Genomic DNA, 21,705 nt, shown 5'->3' with positions numbered 1-21,705 from the left:
GATGTCGATGTTCAGTCTTGTCATCTCTTGTTTGACCACATCCAGCTTGCCTTGATTCCTGGAGCTTACATTCCAGGTTCCTATGGATTATAGATCTTTACAGCATCGGACTCTCCTTTCACCACCAGATACATTCACAACTGAGTGTCCTTTCGACTTTGACCCAGTCACTTCATTCTTTCTGGCGCTACTAGTAGTAGCCCTCTGATTTTCCCCAGTAGCATATTGGGCACCTTCCGACCTGAGGGGCTCATCTTCCGGCATCATATCTTTTTGCCTTTTGGTACTGTCCATGGGATTTTCATGGCAAAGATACTGGAGTGGGTTGCCATTTCCATCTCCAGTGGATCATGTTTTGTCAGAGCTCTCTGCTATGACCTGTCCATCTTGGGTGACCCTGCACGGCATAGCTCATAGCTTCATTGAGCTACACAAGCCCCTTCGTCACAACAAGGCAGTGATCCATGAAGGGGGGAAATAACTTACTTATTTGGTAATCCTTGTTTCCTAGGATCTAGTGATATTGAGTAAACTAACTAATGAGATATCATGGGATGGGTATCGCTTGAGCTTCTGGGGTAAGATTAATACGCTTAACTTGGGTGCAAGCCTATGGACACTCAACATTGTCTGGACAGCCACACATTTCTTCAGAGTCCCAGCACTGAAGTTCTGTGATCTTGAAGTTCCAAGGGTTGGGCTCTTGTCCCACCCTCCTCACAGCCAGTGCAGAAGCACCTCAAACAGAAGGAAAGGGGGATGCTTGGGGAGGGAAAGAGGCTGGGGCCATCTCTACACCAATTGCTATTGGTGCTCCAGTCTCCTTCCCAGTGCTTTAACTAGGTGGCGGGAAAATGGCCATCTAGAGCAAATGCACAGGGTGAGGTATGGCAATGGCAGAGTTTGGCACTGGATGCATGGAAGCCTCTAAGTGCATCAAGGGTGGGGGCAATAGGATTGTTCCTTAAGATTGTGGGACATACCACAGCAGTCTGGTCACATGCCCAGCAATATCAGCCAACCATGTAGGCAGGAATTAAGAAATCCCTCGCCTGGGCTCCAAGTCCAGCCTTCAAGGTAGGAGTGGGAATCACCAGAATTCAAATGAACCAATCAGTGCTTGCAGCGGGAATGCCAAACCAATGAACTACTGTCTCTGCTACCTGGTCAGAAAAGGTATAAATTGGGACTGCACCAATGCTCTGGGTCAATCACCCTTTTCATTGTGACCGAAATATTCTCGAAAATAAAATCCATATTTTTCCCTCTCATTCTTGTTGTGCTTGATTTGGGCTGGCACATCAAGCCTGGACCCCTTGTGTGCTTCAAAATGAATTTTATACCTTGAATTGCCAGTGTTTTACATGGGATTCCTCTATTAATGCCTGCCAAGTATTTTCAGATATGTGATTCTAATATCTGTAAGTTTCTCCAGGATTCCTCTCCACCTTCAATTTCTTTGAGAAGAATGCAACTTCCAATTTAAGAAAATAGGTTTGTTTTTCAAGTTCTTGCTTTATATTATAGGGCTTATCTCCCACTCAGGTTAAACCATCCACCTTGGTCATTTGTCTCCATCCTTTCTCCAGATGGATAGCAGTTGGTTCTTGGTACGCTATATGAATAGGGTTCTTCCTGCACCTATGCCAGGCAAGAAAGTTCGATGTGTAGTATCTCATCATTTACAGTTTGATCTATTCCCTCATGCTAAATTGCCTCTGTGAGGAAAGCCAGATTTAACAACTGCTAAGAAAGCATTCATGTGGTAGACTTGGACAGATAAGTTGATTTTTACCTTGTCTCAGTTAGTGGGTGTGGATAATGGAATTTTGTCATTCTTGGCTTTGTATGCCAAATACAATTTTAGCTTGCATCAGCTGAAATATTTGTAACCAAGGCTTTGCTAGAATCTAGGTTTACCCCTACTACTTTTACAGCTTCAGAGTCTGCTTGGCTATTAGAAGCACAGTCTGAGGCAGAACAGTTATATAGGCCCATGGCCCATGTTTATAAATACTTATAATTTGTGCATAAATCTGACATCCAGTCTTAAACAAGAATGGAAGTTGAGCAGTGGTCCCCAAACATTCCCAGGCTGCTGCCCCCTTTCCTTTTGGATGACAGCCCTAATGTTCCCATGCCTCTTTCTTTGTATTAGGTCTATTGCTGTACTGCAGATTTAAAACGACCAATCACTGCCTCCCTGGATCTTTCCATGCTCCCATGAGGGTGGTACTGCCTACTCTGGGAATCACTGAACTAGAGTGTTCCATTTTGCTTATTCAGCTGCTTCTTGTATGAAAAAGCAGCCTAGGAGGGAATGTTTTGGAGCTGAGAAACTTCCAGACAGTAGGCTTCTGGACCTATCCATCAAAAAGCATTATGCAGCTATCTCTTCATTAACAGTGTTTGTATAAAGGAAAAAGATATAAAAAGTAGTTGGAAAACAGGGGAAGATTATGAATAGAAGGCACCATCTGGATCTCCAGAACTAGGCAAAGCAATTGCTCAATCAAAGCATCTTCAGGATGTGCCAGTAGTGAGGGTGAAATTGATCCTTAACTTTTGCCAAGCCTTCTCCTATGCTACTGAAAATCACCCACTCTAGCTGCCTTTCTGTCCATGGGGATGCAGTCGTCAGTTTGTGAGGATACACACTCTTCTGGAAATTCATGAAAGCAACACAGGAGATGTTCAGCAGAACAGCAGGGGAAAGATTAAAGCCTTCCTGCTCTAGCCACCTCCCCAGTTCAGAATCTGCCCTTTCCCAAGCTTCCTCACCTACAAGAGGCAATTGTCAGGGTTATGTTGCAAAACTGCTTTTCACTAAGGCATGGTGGTCAGTCAGTGGGCCAAAGCATTGTGGGGGCCATGGCTTCCATAATCCCCCACCATTGGCTACGCTGGCTAGGTGTGATGGAAGCTGTGAGAGAGAAGACAAGGAGTACCACAAGCTGCCTCACCTGCTCTAAGTTTATTAGTGTTTTGTGTTGGACGTGTAATCTGTAGTTCCATCCTCAGTTAACACTGCAAATTCAGGGCGGTTTGTAAAGGCCAAAGCAGAAGCTGTAAGAGATGCAGAGAGTTGCTGCTACTCTCTCTTTCTTCTCCTGTTCCTTTTAATGCTTAGTTCAAGCAATATTGAAGGCCTGCTAGCAAAATGTTGCATTGATGTTATAAGTAGGGTGGATGGGTGTTCACAGCATGTGAAGCCTTACTAGCCAAACAATTATTTAATGCAATGGAGGTTTCAGAAGGCAGGGAAGGGTTAATGAAAGGCTTAGTTGCTCCAGGAGACATTCCAGATATCAGAGAGGAGGGAGTGATTTGTGCAACAAGGCTTATCGCAGAAGATGGGTTTCTGCCAAGGACATCTGGCTAGAGTTATTGTCCTGGACTGCTCACGTGAAAATTGATGGCAGCTGGTAGAGCAGAGGAAAGCAGGGTCCGCTTGGATCAGCTGCCCAGCGTCACCCCTTCACCAGGGAAAGGGGGCTCAAAAAGCTTACTAGAGATCTTAGTCCATTCTAGTAATAGTCCCTGGCCAACTTCTGAGACCTGCACAGTGAGGAGGCCTGTATTAGGTAACCTAAGGAATAAGGTTAGCTGCCTTGCTTTATTCCAGTGGTGCACCAAGGAGTCCAGTAGCCTGGGATCAGGATATTAGGTAGCCTTGCCACTTTTGTGTAATCACTGTTATATTCTTTCCATTTCCCTCTTGTTTGCTATATCCTGGTCTCTTTCTCCCTTTCTTTATTTTAATACATTGACTCATCATCTGACTCTGCTTGGGTGAATTGTTTGATATCTGGTTTGGCCCAGCAATGGGGGTCAGAGAGGAGCTTCTCTGCCCTTTTGTTACCATTACAAGGAAGAGGAGCAACTTACAGTGATGGTGACTCTCTTTGCCTCTCTTATAGTTTGGCCCTTGTACAAAAAGAAGATAGGGAAGCAAGGGATCGATGTGTGTCCCCACCCTCACATCTCCTTAGGACCAACTAGGCATGGAGTTTGTTCTTCACATTCTCCCCTGGTTCAGCCATGTGTCCCTGAAAACATGCTTGCTTAAAATGTCAGCAGACAAGCTGTCTCATTAACAGATACTCTCATATCAAGTTTTGTCCTTCACTGTGTTGAAAGAAGCTGGCAGCAAAGCTCTGCTCTGTTTCTTCCAGGCCTACGACTTGTTACATAGATGTGAGAATCAGTGGGCACAGTTCCCTAGGCTTCTGTGTGGCAGGGATCAATGCCATGCGTGAAGCAATGCTCTGCCATGGGTCTTCCTGGTGGTAGCACAGACCAAACTGTGTTGAAGAAGTGCAGTTCCCCTGTCTTAGCCTAATAGTTTCCATAGCAACTAGCAGGTATTAGTGATGAAACGTAAGGTCTCTGGCACAGGAGAAACTAATGTGCTTCCATACTCTGCTGTTCCTAACTGGTGGAGAAATTATTATTTTGTGGTTCAGGGTACAGTTAACTGGATATGATCAAGTAGTCCTTAGGCTGCTGTAGCATCTTTTGAGCATCAAACATCCAAGTGCCCCGGCCACAGATAGCAAGTGTGTATCACAAGACAGCACGCACATCTGCACCTTCTTTGGACCATATCTGGCTATCAGATCTATTACTTCCCTTTGGATGCACATTCAGAATCACTGAATATGAATGAGTAAGCCCCTGAGTCACTTAACAGCTGTCTTTTTATATAAAATAGGAAAGACAAGAAGTGGACAGAGGGTAGCATTAAGATTCCCATAATATCTATATATGATATTGTGAGTTGAGCCCAAATGAGCTCTTTGGAGGAGAGGACCCAAAGGATGGTGATTATTCAACATTAAATAATGCAGAATAAGTTAGGCCAATTTACTCACATCCCCTGCAGAAACACTTGGTGGCTCTAGAACCTACATAAAGCAATTCATGTATGAATGTAAGAGTTCTGCTGGATCAGACCACAGGCCTATCCAGTCTACCATCTTGTTTGCCCAACAGCCTTTGAAATGAGTTGGTGGCGGTAGTATTGGAGAATCTAAGAGTCATCTCTGAAGATTTCAACATTCACACTATAGTTGCCTGTCAGCACTAGTTCTGGACTTTGTGGCCACCATGACAACCATGGGACTGTCTAAATAAGTCATTGTTCCAATACTTATTGGAGTGCATGCCCTCAGTTTGGTCTTCAGTTTGTGGCTCAGTTTGGTCTAACTCTCTCTGGGTAAGAGTTATCGTACCATTATCATGATGAGAGCACATCCTGGTGAAGTATGGATGGACACCAGACTTAATGGCTTGCAGGACCATTGACAGGACTGGCCTTAACATCTGACCCATCCTCATTGTGGAACCCAGGTAGCACCCTGGTTCTCAGTGGAGCTATGGACAATGAATCATAGAATAGTAAAGTTGGAAGGGGCCAGAGGGCCATCAGGTCCAAACCCCTGCTCAGTGCAGGACTCCAAGCTGAACCATCCCTCTTAGATGGATGTCCAGTTGCATGTTGAATGCTTCCAGTGTGAAAGAGTCCACAACCTCTCTAGGTAATTGGTTCTATTGTCATACTGCTCTAACAGTCAGGATTTTTTTCTTGATCTCTAGCTGGAATCTGGCTTCCTGGAACTTGAGCCCATTATTCCTGTCCTGCAGTTTGCGATGATTGACAAGAGACCCTGTTCTTCCTCTTTGTGACATTCTTTCAAGTACCTGAAGAGTGCTATACTATCTCCCCTCAATCATGTCTTCTTGAGGCTAAACATGACCATTTCTTTCAATCCCAGGGCTTTGTTTCCAGTCCCCAGAACATCCTTGTTGCCCTCCTCTGAACCCTTTCCAGTTTGTCTGCATCTTTCTCAAGCAGTGGTGCCCAGAACTGGACACAGTACTCCAGATGAGGCCTAACCAGTGCTGAGTAAAGGGATTTAGTAATAAAGGATAAAGCGCTAGCAATCAGGAGGCATCGTGCAGTAATCTTGCCCTTTTTTCCTTAACAGATTTTCTGCATCAAGAAGAAAGATGGACGAAGCACTGTGCAAATGCAGCAGGGTTTTGAGCAGAAGACTTCATGGACTTCCCATAAATATCTGTGAATGAGGTGTGGTGAGGAGAGGGAAAAAGCTTCATCTGGAAGCACCCTAAGATTCAGGCTGATTAGCTGTGGTTGCTGTTTACAGAAAGCAGTTGAGTTTGTAACTCTGCCTTGACTGAGATAGGAGAAGCCACTGTCCCGCAGTGGTAGGCAGAAAAGCACTTAAAACCCAGCTTTGCATCCATTCAGCAGCTGAGCCCATCGGTTGGTGTCGTTCTTCCTGCGCCAGTAACCTTTCTTGAGAGCTAAGTGTGATGAAAGGCAAAGAACAGCAAATCTTGGGGATTTTCCAGGGCCAAGGCTCTTGCAGCTCTTCTGACCCTCTTCTGTCACGCTCCTCACACATCTACCAAGACTGTTCCCTTCGGAGGCTTTGCTAGTGATTATAGGGATTGAGTCACAGCAGGGCCACAAGAAGGAAATGAAAATTCTCTTTTCCTTAATCGCGGCTTCTGTGCTGCTGCCCCGTGCAGCCGTAAGCAGCAGCTGCATTGCCAAAGTTAAAGCCTCTGAAGAGGATACAATTTGGAACTCTTACTCTGCTAGCTTTTGGGTTTAGCTCCAGATTTTTCCTCTTTGGGCTCTCTGGAGATATGGCATCTATAGCAACCCCGAGTAACGTCTGTTGGTGAATTGATGTCTCTCATGCCCCAGTTTTAGGTAAAAGTGGGGAATATCACTAGAGCTAATATATTCAATTAAGGGCTTTGAAATACTGGCTATGTTCACAACAACACAGCCTGGAAATAAGCAACAGCAGGTTGGCTCTTGTGTAAACAGCCTACAGTGCGTTTGACAGACCAGCAGGCTCATGGGGGGTTGTTCACCCTCTCCTTCCTCCTCAGTTCTTCCGCATGTGTCGTAGGGGGATCCATGACAGCACCATCTCACATGCTCTGCCCCAGCATGATCACAAGCCCTTTTCACTCACCATGGCCTTTTCCAATTTCTATTGTTTGCCCCTTTAACTTCTTCTTTAAGATCACAATTTCTGGCTTGGAACCCAGCATCCATGATCTCTGCTTTGACAGCCTCTGACAACTCCTTTAAAGTACCCCAATAGCACATTGGAGGGCAACTGGTGCTACAATTTTGTTTTATATGAATCTGCAGCGTGCATATAGCTGTATTATTATTATTATTATAACATTTCTATGCCGCCCCTTGCCGAAACCTCGGGGCGGCTTACAACATGATAAAATACATTGAAATACAATAGTACATAATAAATTACCATTAAATACAAAAATACAAAAAATACATTGATTTACAAATATAAAATTAAAATTATCAGTATAAAATAAAAATATAAAGGTATAAAGGTATAAATGTATAAAGGTAAAGGTAAAGGTTTCCCCTTGATGTTAAGTCCAGTCATGCCTGACTCTAGGGGGCAGTGCTCATCTCTGTTTCCTAGCCAACGGAGCCAGCGTTTATCTGCAGACCGTCTCCATGGTCATGTGGCCGGCATGACTAAACACTAAAAAAAAAAAAACCACACTGATAAACCCCATTTTAAAGGAGATCCAGAGATTTAACAGCTAGTTGTCTTCTTTTCCCCACTAACTGGGGGTGGGATGCACTTTTACGTTTTCCTAAGCAGCTAGAGCATGGGTCCTCAAACTATGGCCCGCAGGCCGGATCCGGGTCACCATGCCCATTTATCCAGCCCACCTCAGAGGTTTTGGACTCGCTCGGAGAAAACCATCTCCAAGCGAGTCCAAAACCTCTGAGCCGGTGCAGGCGTTCTCAGAAACTGAGGAGAGAGCTGGCACGTGCACCAAATTGCAACAGCTCAACTGCGCATGCACCGCCCCCCCCCCCCCCCCACCATTGCACAAATATACAGAGCGGGAATACGGAGTCGGAAACAGAAGAGAGGTGGGTGGAAGAGAGAGAGAGACGAAGACAAAGACAAAGAAACTAAAAAAGGATTGAAAGTAAGAAAAATACAACTTTTAAAATCTATTTTTAATTATGTGAGCCTGAGGGGGGCCAGCGCATGGCCTTCTCCACGTGAGCAAGCCACTGCCTCGCCATGCCCATGCCCGCCCCCTGCTGAAAAAGTTTGAGGACCCCTGAGCTAGAGTGTTGAATTGTGCAAAATCCAAGGACATTCAGACCAAGAAAGAAAAAGATGATGATGTTGCTACCCCATTTCAAATACAAAGATCACTTGTGCCTTTGTCTTCCTTTGACAGTTTGCCTTCTGATAGCTGTCATGGGAAACCACTTAGGCATTTGTGGAGTAGCTGTTGCTGGAAGTTGGCTGGACAAAACTGGCAAGAGCAGCAAGAGGTTATAGCAAGCCTAGCACAATCCCTGAGTTGTCGGGGTGCTTTGCTGCCCACAAACAAGCCATCCAGGGAGAAACAGTCCACATACACATGACAACCCACCATGCCTTGTCACCAGTGAAGGGTTGTGTCATGCAAAGTTAGTCCCTGTTAGCTGCTGCTCCTCTATAGCAAAATAATTTCTAGTCAGGCAATGAAATGTTGACTGGAAGAGATGGAGAATAAACCTACCAAGGAAAGGAAAAAATATTTTCCTGAAGCCTCCAAATAGCCCTCTGAAAACCTATGCCACAGGGAGGGAGCTCTTGGCAAAGTGAGACCTGGTTTATTAAAACAAAGAAACACCATGGAGAGATCTGGTTTCTGTATCTAGCATTTGGCAGACAATTTGAAAATTCCAAGTAGGATGGCAACCTGGAATTAGCAGTATCCCACTCCAATTTTCAGGTCTATCAGCAGGTGCAGGTCTATCAGCCACTGTACCCCATCTGGTTAGGTGACCAACAGCCAAATTGCCTGGTCGCTTGATCTCAGAATATGAAGATGAACAGGTGTTGGCCAGACCATAATGGGATACTTCTAAGGAACAAACAGGCAAGTAAAGGTATCTCTTTGTATCACATGTTTACCCATCAGGAATTTGATGTGTTGTTTCTGCATGTGAGTTGTAACCCTCTCTCTCCGATTTGGTTCATGTAATCTACACTGATAATTTTTGAGACTCAGATTGTCTATCTGATATTTATAATTTTGCATTTTCAGGGCAGGTAACAATTTTACAAAAACCAAGCACTACCCTAATTATAAATTGAATTCAAAATACTTTATTTATTTATTTATTTATTTATTTAAACCATTTTTATGCCGCCCCCATCGCAACGAAGCCTTGGTGCGGCTCACAACCGAAACGAATACATAAATACATAAATACACAAATAATAACAATATAACACTAAAAATATATATTTAAAAAACCCCGGTGCATCTCTGCTAAAAATTTAAAATCCTATAAATACAAATAATTTAACAATTAAAATAAGTTTTAAATAAAAAGGGCTTAGTCTGGCGCCGAAATATGAAGTCCATAACTTTTAGAAACATACTAAAATGTTTAGAAAGCATACTAAAATGATCCATACTATTATTTAAAACATTTTATGTCAAGAAAATAATGCCTTTTCCTGTTTGCTCTGTATGGATGAGAAAGTGGTAAAATTGAGTTTTGGGATATTATCTAAGTGATTTCATGAACATTTTTTGTTCACCTGAGACAATGGGACTCTGCAGATGTTCTGCTTTTGAGCCACCAAAAAAAAAAAAAAAGTAAGCTTCAGTTGTTTACACCCTTACTAGAGAGAAATGATTGGGGGCAGGCAGCACACTGTATCCTTGCCTGGTTTTTTGACAAGTGCACTTACTCTTGAACAGTAAGATTGAAATCAAATAGAAAACGGAAATTGCTCTTTCACATTCTGCTGTCTGACCACCACTCTGAACACCAGTGAAAAAACCTGCAGCTCAGTTCTTGCCAGAGTCCTCCTCTGTTGGAAGCTTCTCCATGCTTCCTGCTCCCAGCTGCTACCACAGCATTTACTATTTCTTGACATTCCAGAACCATCTGCATGTCTTAAGGCCATGAAATTGAACCAGCTCTATGTCCATCAAAATCATTCACCAAAGGCTAAAGCTGCCCTGTGTCAGCATGAGTGTGCTGTGCCTGATGCCCAGGAACCATTCGCACCTTCTGCCATGAGGCTGATGGATTCAGTGAGCAAGATATTAACCTGTACCTTCTTTAATCTACATAACTTGGCACTTGTTGATTAAGTCCACTGGGTCCTCAGTAGCCTGAATTCTCTCTGCATATAAGAGATGGGGTGAATCTTCAAGATGATCTGCTTCAGCAAAGTCATTATTTCCAAATTGCCACTGCTTCTACTTCCTGTGGTTCAGTGGAGTGGAGGAAGAGGCAGGCAAAGGCACTGCAAGCAAAATGTATTAGAAATGGCAGAAGATAAAAAGGCCCCTTGAGATGTGAATTTAACAATGTCTGCAGATTTCCCCTCCCCTGACAAGAAAATGTGCAGGATAAATCTAATTCCTATGAAACTATTTGCTCTTGGGAATATATTACTGGTACAGCTAACATGGTACAAGGCCTGCAAATATGCAGCCTGCTTTTAAAGGTTATTTCGAAATTTAATGCCTGTTACGAAAGCACTGGAAGGGGACCACATGGGGCAAACATGGAATGCAGAGGTGAGAGGTGATTTCAAGGCAGGACTCTCCTGTGCTAAATTGTATCCCGTTCCTCTTTTGCTGGGAAGAGATTCTGCAGATGACCCAAATTGGGAGTGGAGAAAAATGTGGAACAAAAACTTAAACTGCTCCAAGTACCTTTGCCATGAATTGGCCTCCATGATGGGGCATTCATCTATCCAATTATTTTAATGAGCAAAAAGAAGTGCTTTTTGCCCAGGATAAAAAGAGTGCAGTGTCAAAATTGCATATTACAGACATGTACATGGAAAGAAGGTTAAACAGAAGGCTTATCCAAGAGTGTTAGGTGAGCTACTGATGACAGTCTTCCAGATCCCACACGTACTTTCTAAGTGATTGGTCTTCAGTCAGGGTTCAAAATTAGCTTGTCAGCTGGGCTATAGCCCAGATGGTCTCTGAGCACAAGGAGCACAGCGGAAGAAGCATCGAGTGCCAATGATGAAGTGCCTCAGCTCCAGCACAAGCAAGGTAAGGACCCACGTGAGGAGAAGGTAAATGCTATTTACTTATTCATTTATTTATTAAATTGCCTCAGGTAATAATTTAAAACAAATTATCTGCTGAATTCAAAACAAGAGCACAGAAAAAGGAGCTAAATCGCAGAAGGGTAATTTTTACAATTAAAAAAGAAGTTGAGAGCTAAGTCCCAGGAAGGAAATCCAGCAGGAAGTTTTGTTTCTCATGATCGTGCTCTAACAGATTCTTGAGCAGTTAAGGATAAACTAATCATTGTTTAAACTTAACCCAAGCTCACCAAAGAGCAGTAAAAGCAATACATAACTCTCTATTGACAGCCACTGTGCAGGCTTAACAGCTTATAAACAAAAAGTGTAAGCTAGCTTCAGTTTGGGCTCAGTGTAGGCTTATGATATAGGCTTACACTGAGTGTAGGCTTATGATTTAGGCAGCTCAGAAGTAGACTTGTCCCAAGTCTGAGAGTTCAGCATATCATTTAGTTGCTGTTTAAAATCCACACAAATAGGGATATCTTTGTTTAATAAATTGAAGTCTTCAAGTAACCTTACACAATTGTCAGAATTAGAAACACTGTGCCCTTTCCATTTGAGTCATGTCATGGTTCCTAGAGCACTATAGCTCCCTCAGGAAAGTTCCTTCCATTCCCTGCTGTGGGGCAGCCCCTCTAACAGGGGAAAGAAGGTAGTTAGATATCCCTGCCCTTTAGACTACAAACTCATCAAATGCAAAGTTATGTACTGGTTAGGGAAGTCTTCCACCTAGTGACTGGTGATGGTACTGCATGCATTCTACACATGGAAATATTGAAATTAATTCAAGTTAACTCCTCCACACATGCACCCAAACAAATAGCCAGGAGGTGCACAGTTCTATCCAGGAGGTTCCCCTTACTATCATATGCATGCCAAGTTTCCAGTGTCTAGATTTCACAGCAATGGAATTGCAAGTGAAAGACGGACACATCTCCTCTTTTACTATTATAGAGGATGACTAGAGAAAGAGATAGAAAACCACATTCCAGGCTTACTGTGGTGTCACTTGTTAGCATTCTCACTTGGAAGCATTATTAGAGCTGACCACAAAAGATAATTAATGCCCCAAGTAGTATTTCTCTAGAAGGAGACATTGAGGGTTGATTCAAAATGACTATCAGGTTTGCAGTAGCTATTTGAAAAAAAATCCTGTGTGTACCAGCTGTCATGTGCAGCAGTTGCTACATGCAAATTTAAGCCTATTGCATGCCACTGCAAATAACACTTTTCAGGTGTCCGGGGTGACTTGCAAATGCTTTTACCCTTTGCATGATGGCAGCTGCATAGTAGCAGTTGGCAGTGGTCAGAGTGCCAGACTGGGCAGATGTTCACAGGGCATTTGGCAAATGCTTTTGCTCTGATAGCTGGAATGCCCAGGACCTGAGTTTCAGCACTCAGGAAAGGAAATGGAAGGGACTTCATCTTGCTCATACACAAAACTGATGTTGAATGTTTAAAATCAATAACTTCACCTTCTAAAATGTTCCAGAAGAGCTGTAATGATTTTTAATCTATTCTAAATGTCAGAACAAACAACATTTCTCCACAAAGCCTGCACTCGCTGGAGGCAGAGGGATGAGCAGGTGGAAGCCCCAGCTCATGCTCAACTGCCTCTCGGCGATTTATTCTGCATCAGGTTTTGTATCTGTATTGCAAAGTTTTCTACTAGTGCACAAGAGAAAAGGGTGCTTATTTAAAATGCATAAAATGTCACCTGTGTCACCACGTCTGCATAAGTTCCTTTCTTGCTGATTGAAAGGAATATTCTCCAATTGATGAATCCAAATGCCAGTTAAGGCCAACCTAACCCACTTGGCTACTTGTGCTGCTGTAGCTTCACTTTCTCAGTCTGTGTCCAAAGAGCCAAGGTTAGAAATTCGAATAGCGGGACTGGATCACAATCACTGTACAGAACTTGAGCCTCTGCAGAAACACAATGGGAAATCCTTCTATAGCGCTAGTTAGTTGTCCCAGCTGCTCTTGCAGTGAGTCTGATTAGCTGTCCTTGTTTGCAAAGCAAGAGAGGCTGTGGCTGAAGTATGGTCTGCACTGGAAATTTTCTATTTCTGGAGGGAGAACAATAGTTAATGTGAGATTTTCTGTCTGGAAGAGAGGACAATAGTAAATGGTTATGGAAGGGAACCAGTGATGTGGGAAAGGATGCCATAAGGAACCTAGTGGCCAATGCTGGCTATCTGATTTAAGAAAGGATGTGACTTCTCTGAGAGGGCTGCAGTGGTCCAGTTGTCATGCGTAGCATTACTCAAATGGAATGAGTGCAGTGTTTCTAATTCTAAAAAAATGTGTAAGTTTGTTTGAAGACTTCACTTTATTAAACAAAGACATTTCAACCTATGAGAACCTGGGTCCATTTACTAGTATAATAAACAAAGAGCCATGGAATCACAAATCAGTTCAATAGTTTTGGTTCAGGATCCTTTTTATGTCTTTACACTTTTTCACACATTAGGTTTGTACATCTGTGCCAAAGATTTTAAGTGTATGTCACCAACACGAGTTTGCAAAAATGTATGTGTCATACAAGCACGCCGACCAGGGAGGCAGAATCAGCTGATTTGTTAGTTTCAAATTTGTTCTGCACAATCCAGGCTGTCTCCTTCTCCATGCTTCGGACTCTGCTTATAAATGAATAACCCAATCCTGTCTTGCAAAGCTGTTAGCCTTGATTTTTGCAAAATGTATGCTGCTGGTTCCAGCTGGAGATGAGGCTTAGGAAAAGGGGATTCTCAGACATTTTGCAAAATGAAATTTGCTTGAGTATTTTTTAGAGTGCTCATTTGATTCCTCCCCCCCCCCCCATTGCTAGCTATGGAAACTGTTGCTTTGGAAAGGTTACAGCATCTCTAAGTACTGCTTTTTTTAAATGTGGTACTTATTACCTTTAAACTCATCAGCAATAGTTAAAATTTGAGTCTTTTTAAATGTTAAGGCACCATTTCTGTGGAGAATGAATTCATGCAGAGATTGGAACTAGAGCCATGCATTCATAGGGTCACCTAAGTCAGAGATGACTTGATGGCATATAACAAATGTCTCATCAAAAATCAGTCCAATTAATGTTAATAGGCTTTACTTACAGTATGCTCTAGGAATCCCCTTCTGGAAATTAAAAAATAGATGTTCTGTCTCTAGCATCCATGTTTTAGCTGACCCAACCAAAAGGTTCTTGTAAAAATCATATGACAAAACAGGACACATGACCCACACTAAGTGCTGCCAACTCCAAAATTTACCAGCAGCTACTGCTGAAGCGCATGACAGAGAGCAGCAGTATGATGCCATTTTCGATTCAGGTTACATCCCACCAGAAATATCTGGGAGGCCAGAACAGCAGAATAATAAGGGAAAGCGGGGAACATGCTTCATTTTAGGGCCAGTCTAGTTCCGGTATATATCACATGACTAGGTCCTGCACAGCTGTTTTTTCTTCAACTGATAGCTGGCATGGAGCATGAACAGCACTGGTGAAGTGGAGTGGGGGGAGCGGATAGAAATCCCCCCCCCCGCATTAGTTCTTTGCAATGGAAGCAATGCTTCTGTTGGCACCCCCAGAATGATTCCGACTGGGATGCCACCTGTGAGTGATGGTTATTATGGGAGGTGTCAACTGATGGGGCAGGATATTAAAGCAACACAGTTGCTGTGCGCCGTCCACCAACTTTCTCCACATATCAGCAGAAGTGAAATGAAATTGCCTCTGCTGCTGGCTATGGAGAGCTGGTATCTCACAGCCTCTAATCAGGGAAGATATGACATTTCTTATCTGTTAAGTAAAATGGTGCTGCGCTTCAATCCATCCAATTATTTTTTCCAATAAGTGTAAGTGAAAGTGCAGTTGTAGGGTGGGGGGAGACGCTGACAGAGCGGGGCTGGGCAAATGTATTAGAATCAAGAATAAGCTGGCAGTATAAGGAAGCACCGCACCTGCCTTGGTGCCACACACACAACCTATTAGCCAGATAACTTGCCTTGAGCGCTTAATTCATTGGAACAAGTCAAAGAGCTATTACAAATCACAATGTGTCTGGCTAACTAGTCACAGAGGAGTCTAGGCTTCTGCACTATCAGAGGCCAAGATAAATGAGGGTGAAAAGAAGGGTTGATAAGTTTAAGAGGTCCCTGTGTAGGGCAGCTTGAACCTTCCTAGAACTACTCATCAAAATAATTCAAAGATGAGTAGGGAAAGTACTGCCAGAAGGATGTTCAGAAGTTTCTTATCAGAGGTAAGCCAAGCCACTGTGTTTATGGAAGGTATATATCACTTCTGCTCATAGAGGAAATCCAATATACAGAAATGTTTAATTACTTAATGTCAGGGTCATATTGCTATATAATTCATTCTGGGCTTCTCTACATGAAGCTTTTAATCTGCCGCTTTACTGAGGCTTCTGCTTCTAGATTCTTAGCAGGATCAGCTACTGTATATGTGTTTTTCTTTTTCTGAATTTTTTTCTTACTCTGCCTTTCTATAAGTTCCATTATGCAACCAGAGGGTGGCATAGCAGTACTGTGAAAATGCATGAGCTATTGTTTCTGGTTCATTCTGCCATTTTCAGGTAATGCTACACTGCTCATTTTGAAAAAAGCTCTGGGAATGCTTGGAAAGCACAGGACAGGCCCTGGAGGATGATAATGCCATGCAAAGCACCTGCAGAGGTGGCGCAAGCCTTTGCTGGCTGGGCAGCATTAAATGAGGGCCAACAAAACCACTCCAGTGATGGTGGAACTGCTGGATTTGGTGCATTTGCATAGCTGAAAGCAAAGTTTTTGTTTACGGAATATCACTGTCATATGGAAGAGAACTATGGCTATGATGGACTGGGCGGGAAGCGGTGGTGAGGGATGGTGTCTGAGGAGAGGCTGGGTCCTAAGCCTTGCTGGTTCTGATTGGGTGCTGCTCCATTTTTAAAACTTGTCTCTCTTGAGGGGAGGGGAAATGGCTTGGCCAGCTCCAGAGTCAGTGCAGTTTCTCCCCTGTGTCAGGAGCATGCTATGGAAACAAGGCGGCTCTCAATTTTGTGGATCCAAGGACTAGGCGTGTCTCCTGATATGTACCCAGAATTTCCCCTCCCATCCCATCAAAGCACAGTCAGTGCTACATAGGATCCTTCTGTTGGCAACCGAGGCTCCTGGGGGCTCCTCCAGGGTCACAAGTGCTGTCCTTGCCAGTGAAGCAGCACTTCTGCAACTTCCTACAGCCTGTTCACAGCCATCTAATTTGTATTGCACCAGTTTAATCACTGATACCGATAATATCAGTTCACACTGATATGTTAGAGTCTTCAACTTTCATTTAAATACTAGTGATAGTTGAGTCTGATCATACAGTTGAAGAGTTAAAATGTAAGGGAATCAAAGTTCAGACTAGTGTCATTCCTCCTTCAAATTCCAATGATCATGAAAAACAGCGATGTCAATAAACCTGCATGAAATACCCTGTAGGAATGTTACTCAGACTGTACAACCATTAATCTTATATTTCTTTATTCGAGTTCATCAAACACTTTCTCAGTATCAATAACATGTGAAGATAGCCTTAAGAGTTTTTAAAATAATAAATTAGGTGTAAAACTCTACTTATAGAATTGGTTTTCTCTTCAGTTCAAAATGTATTTGATCTATATATAGCTATGATCTTAGGAAGCTGCCGTATATGGAATCAGACATTTGCTCTGAGTGTCTCAGTTCTGTCTAAGATTGACACAAACTGAAGAGGGTCTCCAAAGTTTCAGAAAAGCATTTTTCTCTGGCAGTACTGGACACCATCTGCATGTAAAGTACAAGCTCTACTACTAGATCATGTGCTCTTAATCTAACCACCATAACTGAAGTGAATATGTTATCACTACTGTATAAAATAATGTCTTCTGTTATACTCAGTCCTTGATTTATCTTTATTTGGTTTGATCAACATTATTGTGGCCAGGCTTCCAAGAAAGCGGAAATATGTTTTAACTATTCACCGGACATCATAACCAGCACTGGTATTGATTGCCGTGCCATCTGTTAAAAACTAAATCCCCATTCTCAGGTATTGTGCTGGTGTTTCTAAACCAGTAACCTTAGGTATGTTTAAACTTGAATGGACATTTAGAATAGAATTACTACCTGGATTTTAAAAAATAAATTACAAAAACTATAGACCCAAAATAAGTTGGATCTAGAGTTCCAATAAGCAAAACACCACTCATGGGCTACTCCCATTTGAGGGAGAGGGAACACCAATTCTTGTCAAGTAGCCCTTTCCACTGCACCCTCCTGTGCTCCCTGAAAATCTGCTTCAAATGGCTGGGGACGCTCCAGAACAGTGTGGAATGTGGTGCAGGGGGCTGCATTGGAAAGGCAACCCAAGACAAGGGGCTTCTCCATTCGTTCTGGATTGGAAGGATTACAGAGTCCCATAGGCTCTGCACTGGAGGCCTCCCCTTGGATTACAGTCCTATGGATGGAAGGAATCCTTCTGTTTATGGAAGAGCAATTTAATGTAGATTTGGTACTTGTTTCTGAATTAGTTTTAGCAAATAATACTTCAATTCTTCTTATTGGAATAAGCTTCTGGAACACATCATCTTAGTAGCTATTTTCAGTTTATTTATGTGTGTGTTCTTCTGATTCTATTAAACCCTTCAATTACATGGCTACCCTTCTGATCTTCAATTTCTTACGGTATAAATGAATGTTATTGTTTCCTTCATTCCAATCAAGACACCCTTTGTTTTGATATTCACCAAAGCTTGATACAGACAACCTTTCATCTCTTTTTCCCTCAAATGCTTCTCATCTCTATTCTGAGTATGTATTTCATGCCTCATGACACCAATCTTATCAAGCCATTTTCCTTCAATTATAGGGATTGTTTAATCCTTGCTTTTTTGTTTAGATCTTATTTGCAATATCTATGACTATTTAAGTAACGCACAAGGGTTATCAATAATTAATACTGCTGTCTTAAGAACTTTATTTAACCAGCAATTCTGCTCTCTTTAAGATTTCTTCTCAGGTCAAGGCTTTCTCCTTTGACTTTCTCACCATATGGTGAGGAGCACAGACTCATGTAGCGCTCCACCCCTGAGGTCCTGTGACCTTGGAGCCAGGATTCTGAAAGCTGAGCCCCTATCCTGTCCCCTTGTGACTAACACTGGCTGCCTCTCCCAGGATGCACAGGGGCCTTGGAGAGTTTGAAAAGGGGTGTTCTGGGGAGAGCAGGGAGGAGAAGGTTGGGCCCTCCACACTTGAACCTCATTCCCTCCTCTTCCTTGGTGCTCAATCTAGATGAAAGAAACAGCCATCCAGCTCATCTAGATGTTGTGGGGCACAGAGGTGGAAGCCTTCCCCACCACCATGGCTCCCTCCCTGCATCTGAATCAGAGGGCGTTGGATTGGGCCCTGACTGAAGTGTCTTTAGCTCTGAGGCAATGATATTTCCGATCATGGGTTAGGCATTGCATCAGATAGCAGTTCCGCCTCTTACACTGTCGTAATCATCACCCAGATCTTTTTGTGAAATACAACACAATCAAATTCACTGGAGTCTTATACCACCTCCCTGAAATTGCATGTAAAGGGCAAACAAATCCCATCCAAGTATAATCTGATGAGATCTGATCTAGCAGTGACTGCTCAGGGTTATGATGGACAGCTCAGTGACAATGCCATCCCAGTGCATGGCTGCTGCAAAAAAAGGCATCCTCCACGTTTGGCAGAATTAGAAAGGTGTTGAAAATAAAACTGCCAAGATCATATTCCCCCATACAATTCCTTGGTGCAACCACACTTAGGATATTGTGTACAGTTCTTGTCACCACATCTGAAAAAAGTCATTACAGAGTTGGGAAAAGTACAGACAAGGGCAACTAAAATGATCAATGGGCTAGAGCAATTCCCCTATGAGGAATGGTTACAAAAGCTGAGATAGAGTAGCTTAGAAAAAAATGAGTAAGGGGAGGCATGGCAGAGATGTTCAAAATTATACATGTGTGGAGAAAGTGGGGAGACAGAGATTTTTCTCCTTGTCCCATAATACTAGAAACTGATTTCTCATGAAACTGATTGTTGAGAGATTCAGAAGAGATAAAAGGAAGTACTTCTTCACACAGCACATAGTTAAACTGTGGAATTCACTTCCACAAGAGGGTACCAATTTGGATGGCTTTAAAAGGGGGTTGGACAAATGCATGGCAGAGAAGGCTGCTAGTCCTGATGGCTCTATACGACCTCTGCTATCTATGTGTACCAGCTGCACAAAGGGGAACGTTATCAGGAGGTGCTGTTGTACTCATATCCTGCTTGAGGGATCCTGTGGACGGCTGCCTTGCCGCTCTGTGAGCAGAATGCTGAGCTAGAACCAGCATGGCTTTTGTTATGTACTTGTCATAACTGTCACAGTAATGGATTTACATGAGTGGGTTTTGCTGCAAAAATTCAGCAACTCATCAATTTTGTTCTCCACAATTATGAGCCTTTCTCTTCTACTTCCCTTCAATCTTAGAATCATAGAATAGTAGAGTTGGAAGGGGTCATGAAGGCCATCGAGTTCAACCCCCTATTCTTGTAGGACACCAATTTACACCATCCCACTCAGATGGCTGTCCAGTTTCTTTTTGAATCTCTAGTGTGTGGGAGAGCCCACCACCTCTCTAGGCAGCTGGTTCCACTTAGTTGCTTCCTCTGTGTTCCTTAATTGCTTCCTCGATGTTTCTATTTATTTATTTATTTATATCCCACGTTTTACAGTGGTTTAGGGTGGGGATACAAAAGTCTTTGTATTAAAAGCCTTTGGTCTCCCAGTCAGCAGAGTTTTGTGGAGGAGGTTTTTGAAATGAATCTCCAGTCACTTCATAGACTTGCCATAAACTTTTCCACTTTGAAAAAACATCATTGCCATCATCTTGTATCCAAAGAAAACACTATAACTTTTCAGTTATCCTGTATGCTACCTCTCCATCCCTTGGCTCTAATGTTCAGCAACATCAATGATCTCCTCTTTCAACCCTACTCCAAACAAGGCTAAAGATAGAATCAGGGGCAGGACTATTAGCCACCAGAGACTTAAGAACTCATTAATGTTCCAAGTAGCCAAATCAGTCTCACTTCCCTCTCACTTGCATCACATTTCTAATCCTCTTAACACCATCCTCACTCTGGGACACAGAGATGCTAACCCCTAGTAAGATATAACCATCTGGCTGAGAAGATAACATGTTTACTTCTTACCTTCTCTGCCCTTCTGTGTGCTTTGCTACTGGTGTAATTCTGGCAATATAGAGAGTGATTTGATAAAGGATAACTATTATCATAAACTTCTGTGTCCCTGACATGACGTTGCATTCTGTAGGATCCTTCTGTGCTACATCCATGTAGGAATCTATGCCATGGGGGCAGGGGTGAGAAACCTATGGATTTTTCTGACTTCTGTTCCTCACTCCCCCATTCTCCTTCATGGAGTTAACTCGAGTTTAGTTGAGCCTGTGCATGGATTTCCTTTTTTAAAAAAAAACTGGTAGCAATTTGCACATTTTTAAAGTTTGCTCTTGAATTGTGTATACATTGTAATTTGTGTGGATTGAATTTTTAAAAATTGGTCTTTCACAAGTGCATATCTGTACACTTATGGGAGTCTGAAATGAAGTCTTCCCTGGCCAATGTCCTTTGAAGTATTTCCTCTAGCTTTTCTATGTAGATCTGATAGTTCTACAACCTTTAAGTGCTCAGGAAGATAGAAGAATGGAAGCCTACCCTATCCTCAGGGAAAATGGTGTTTTGACAGCTAACAGCTGTCAAAGGAAAGTTTTTCTTTTAAAACAGGCCTTTTGACAGGGTTAAGAAGGATATTTTAAAAGGGGGGGGGCATATGTATTTCAGGGCTGTATATATCCCTATCAAAAATCCTGTTTAGCCCTGACAAAAACACTATTTTAAAAGAAACCCTTACTTTTGACAGCTGTTGAAAGTAAATGTTCCCATAACTGATGGAGGTTGCACTTTCCCACTTTCCTGAGCACTGAGAGCATGAGAAAAGTAGAGGACATTGAGAACTATCAGGTCCACATGTAAAAGCTCACCATGAAGTGGATGGTATACATGCTACCTCCTTTTGTGAGCAAAGATCCATTTGCTCACAAAATCAACATCTTTGAAGTCTTGTTTTATTAGTTTTCCTGGATTGCTTCTCCAGCAGTTTGACAGACAACACTTCCTAGGCCAGATTTGTCCCCTCCTTTCCTTATTGAATATCATCTGCTTTCACAATATGCTTTCATACATTTATGTGTTTATTTATTACAAAAGTTATTACTCATTTTTCATTATAAAATAATCCCCAAGTGGAGTACAAAGCAATAAAGCACATTAAAATCATGCAGACAACAACTAATAAAACATTGTTCCCCACCATACCAGTTATACCAATAATTTCTTAATTCCATAATAAAGCAATGAACTTTGTGAAGCAATTATTTTGCAGTTGAGCTGCTGTAAAAGGTTCTTTGTGCAGCTGCAGCTAAAGCAGGATCTT

General features: G+C 42.5%; 1 protein-coding gene and 1 long non-coding RNA gene across 25 annotated transcripts in view; one reads left to right on the top strand and one right to left on the bottom strand.

Annotated features, from left to right (window-relative positions):
• Positions 1 to 1,592: 1,592 nt before the first annotated feature.
• The window catches only part of SYNDIG1L (synapse differentiation inducing 1 like), a 137,589-nt gene continuing 117,476 nt past the window's right edge, over positions 1,593 to 21,705 (top strand). For 6 of the 24 annotated variants that reach the window (XM_044436737.1, XM_044436743.1, XM_044436730.1 and 3 more), the window contains exon 1: positions 10,753 to 11,130. In XM_044436737.1, the coding sequence (XP_044292672.1) occupies positions 11,098 to 11,130 (33 nt within the window). In that variant the 5' untranslated portion in view covers positions 10,753 to 11,097. Of the gene's footprint in view, positions 1,604 to 10,752; positions 11,154 to 13,979; positions 15,416 to 21,705 lie in introns of those variants that run through there. The other 18 variants (XR_006415379.1, XR_006415376.1, XR_006415378.1 and 15 more) reach the window with 10 other exon arrangements.
• On the bottom strand, positions 9,603 to 13,985 carry LOC123026768. Its single transcript, XR_006415381.1, has 2 exons — positions 12,886 to 13,985; positions 9,603 to 10,364 (listed from the first exon to the last, which is right to left on the bottom strand). It is a non-coding gene; the product is annotated as an uncharacterized LOC123026768 (long non-coding RNA).

The sequence above is a fragment of the Varanus komodoensis genome, unplaced genomic scaffold (genome assembly GCF_004798865.1).
Source record: "Varanus komodoensis strain SLA01 unplaced genomic scaffold, ASM479886v1 scaffold3, whole genome shotgun sequence".
Classification (NCBI taxonomy): domain Eukaryota; kingdom Metazoa; phylum Chordata; class Lepidosauria; order Squamata; family Varanidae; genus Varanus; species Varanus komodoensis.
Note: the sequence above shows the minus strand (reverse complement) of the source record. Positions and strands in the feature narration are given on the sequence as shown.